This window comes from Cryptomeria japonica, chromosome 10 (genome assembly GCF_030272615.1).
Source record: "Cryptomeria japonica chromosome 10, Sugi_1.0, whole genome shotgun sequence".
Taxonomy (NCBI): Eukaryota; Viridiplantae; Streptophyta; class Pinopsida; order Cupressales; family Cupressaceae; genus Cryptomeria; species Cryptomeria japonica.
The window spans coordinates 852,015,084-852,018,745 of record NC_081414.1 but is presented as its reverse complement, the minus strand read 5'-3'; the positions used below and the strand labels follow the sequence as shown (position 1 = coordinate 852,018,745).

Sequence of the window (3,662 nt, the reverse complement as noted above, 5' to 3'; positions counted from 1 at the left end):
TTTCTGAAAATACTCATAGCTTTATCAATGAATCAACGACATTCTTTTGTGTATCAACCTTTTCTAATAGTACCTCTTTTCATTCAAGTATTTATTTTGAAAAGATATGTTGTATTATAATATCCTTAAATAATGAAACATGATAAATATAATTCTTGAAAACATGATAAATATAGTTCTTGACAATTATACTCTAATTGTCATTGTCAATTCATACAATTTTCTTTTTTCAAGCCAAATAATAAAGCACAACCTTTGTAACCAAACTACTTCCTTACATACATGAATAACTACAATTTACTCATCAAACTTACCACTCCTTGAAAACTATTGAATACATAAAGATATTTGTCTTCAACCTTATTAGAATCCATCTATCCATCAACAAGACAAATAACCCCTAATATTGAATACATATAGATATTTTATCTTCTAATAACCTGATTAGAATCCATGTGTCCATCATCAAGAGAAGTAAACTCTACTAACGAGCACTAAGGGATTCTGTAACCGTAGCATTTGATTGAGATGATGGAGGGGAACTTTCTCCACGTACTTTGTACCCCACGTCTACGAATGCTGGCTGGAGAGGTTTCTGAAAATCAATCTCAGCTTTACTTAAAAGTATTGTCACAACCTCAGACATTGATGGCCTATGAGTGGTAGAACCTTGTATGCATTGAAGTGCAAGGTTTATCACCCTCAACACCTCTTCTTCACTGTACCCTTCAATCTTCTCTTTGCTTTCCGCCATCTCTAAAACCTTGTTTTCTTCGTGTAGGCTCCAAACCTGCGATAATTTTTTTTCGAAAATGATCAAACTAATTAAGAGAGAATGATGAGATAAAATGATAGAAAAGAATACTATTAGAACAGTAAAATACCCATTCAAGCAGATATTGCTTATCAGGTGGTTGATTCAAGTCAATGCTTTTTCTGCCACTGACAATTTCAAGAACTACCACACCAAAGCTGTAGGTGTCAGCTTTCTCTGTTAATTGCCCATGGCCAGCATATTCAGGAGCGGTGTATCCTCTGCAAAGGAAAATTAAATAAAAATGATGTTACTATATTTGTTAAAAATTTTGATAAGAAAGCAATGGAGTAAGGAGGGGTTTTCTCACAAGGTTCCTGCAAATTTTGTGCTAATATGGCTTTTATCATGTGGGAGAAGTCTTGCCAACCCAAAATCTGCTATTTTCGCCTCCAAGTTATGATCAACTAATATATTGCTTGATTTAATATCACGATGGATGATACAGATATGGAATTCCTCATGGAGATAGGCCAGACCACGAGCAGTGCCCAGGATAATGTTGAACCTTTCCTTCCAACCCAGATGTTTTTTATGTTCTCCTGCATGTAGAATAATTCACTAGAGTTTCAAATCCTATCTTGTTTGCCGTAATAGACGAAAGAAGAAAAAGAGGAAAGTTAAGGAGCAGCAAACCAAATAATATTCTGTCGAGGCTGCCGTTGGGCATGTACTCATAAACCAAGAGCCTTTCGTGGCCTTGTCTGCAACATCCAAGTAAACGCACAAGATTTTTGTGATGAACATTAGAAATGAGTTTCACTTCGCTTTCGAATTCAGCAGTTGCACGGACAGAGCGACCTAATGTCAGCTTCTTTATTGCCACAACGTTGCCATTTTTCAAAGTACCCTTCAAACATCATTTGAATGGATTAGTACAGAAGCCTAACGAGTGAAGGAACCCAACATTTTAATAGATTGAAGGAACCCATCATTTGAATAGATTGACACACAAGCCTATTGAGGGAAGAAATAAGTGATAATTTACCTTGAATACTTCACCAAACCCTCCTTGTCCAAGCTTATTTGCTTGATCAAAATTGTTGGTTGCCTTTTTCAGTATCTTGAAGTCAAAAGCTACCGGCCCACGAAGTTCTGTTGCTCCTTCAGTATCCGCTATAACATATGTTTCAGTTTGTTATATTAGTACTAATCAAGATCCAACTGACTTGCAAGACTTTTGCTTCCTTATCTATAATATATTAAATTTAGCCTTTAAGAGTTTACCTTCTTTCTGGCTTGGGCGTATTATCTGCTTCCGGAAGAGAAGGAGACAAGTTATAAGGCCACCTAGAAATACCCCTCCCACAACACCAATTATTATCCAGACTGTAGAACTCGCCTTCTTCCCTGGAGGACAAAATGGAGAATACCTCAATTGTGAAAAAATCATTGTAAGAGTCGATGTCTGACAGAAATTTTATGAAATTGCATATCTGAAATTGTAAATTCAAATTTGTTTTAGGAAAAGTGTCAATAAACGTTAACAAAATTGCAAGCTCTTCAATTGAATATAATTAAATTGTAACCTCTGGGTAAGAAATCTGCCAAGTCGATAGTCGCGTTGCTTGGAAAAAAGGGTTTGGAATCGTATCGCAAGTAGCAGCCGGCGTCTACAGCCCGTCCCTCGGAGCGAGAAAAACACTTGTTTATGTTGTCCTGGGCAATAGCGAGGCACTTTTCGCAGGAATCCCTTTGAAGGGAATGTATACACGAGGCAAGTCCATAGACTGTGGTATTAGACGGCCCTTGTCTAGTCTGTGCAGCAAAATAACCATTTATTCTTGGAGTTGCAGTGCAAAGATCGCTTATCAAACTTTGAGCAGTCGCCGAAAAAGAATTGGAGTTGGACGCGTTGGCAGTACCGCACACCTCCATATTTCCGGGATCGGTGTAGCCGGTGTTGTAAAAATTATAGTTCTCATAACGCAGAAAACATCCGTCGTAGCTTGCCTTGCCGCCGGTAACTTTTGTACAGTTGCCAATTTTTTTTCTTGCTACCTTGATGCAGTTAGCGCAATCAGTAGAGGACTTATCCTTTCTACACTGCGCCAGTGCATATACTGAATCTACCAGATCTGATGCTCCCGCCTCATTTTTTGTAGCAAATCCAGATGGAACAACATTTTCCACCACGGCTGCCAGAGCCGCCTTCAAGTTTTTCGCAAAGAGTGCAACGTTGGTGTTTGGGACATCGCTGCATCCGAAGGCTAAAAGTCTGGTCTCTGGGTCTGCTCTAATTGGGGCAATTAGTAACATGACAGATAAAATAATCAGCCTTAAACTATTCTCCACTGGCCACCTTGTTCCAGCCATGGCTTTGGATTTTCCCATTGATATTGGAGAGACTCTTAAAAACTGCTAGAATTCTTAGAGTTTGTTTTGTTAGAAGAACGACAGGAGATTATTATATAGACTTTCAAGTTGCAGGTGAGTAAACCCTAAGAACAGAAGTCAATCTTAAAGAAAGACCACAAAGACAATAAATTGAGTAACAACTATTCAAAGTCAAAGAAAGATAATTAAGAAAATAAACCCAATATATAATTACAGTCAAATATTTTTAAGAGTCTCTAAGTCAACTGAGAATAAAATAAATTACTCTCCCATGGCATACGTCAATGGTGCTGAAACTCGATTGGAATCAACAGGATGGGCTATATTATATTCGAAAATTAAACTTCAATCAACCCAAAAATTGGACGAGTCTTGAGCTACAGAACCTATCCAACAAAGTGAGAATTTTAAAATAAAACAACATTATATAAAACAAGAAAATTGAAAAATTCATATTTCAAAATTTCAATCAGTTTTAATAAATGATACAAAAGATAATGACTATTAATCA

General features: G+C 37.0%; 1 protein-coding gene across 1 annotated transcript; it reads right to left on the bottom strand.

Annotated features, from left to right (window-relative positions):
- Nucleotides 1–255: 255 nt before the first annotated feature.
- Nucleotides 256–3,180, bottom strand: LOC131065190 (cysteine-rich receptor-like protein kinase 42). The gene is made up of 7 exons (XM_057999646.1): nt 2,344–3,180; nt 2,042–2,164; nt 1,803–1,930; nt 1,451–1,664; nt 1,125–1,356; nt 885–1,035; nt 256–790 (listed from the first exon to the last, which is right to left on the bottom strand). The coding sequence occupies exons 1-7, from the start codon at nt 3,146–3,148 to the stop codon at nt 485–487; spliced, it is 1,959 nt and encodes a 652-aa protein (XP_057855629.1). The 5' UTR covers nt 3,149–3,180; the 3' UTR covers nt 256–484.
- Between the last annotated feature and the right edge of the window lie 482 nt (nt 3,181–3,662).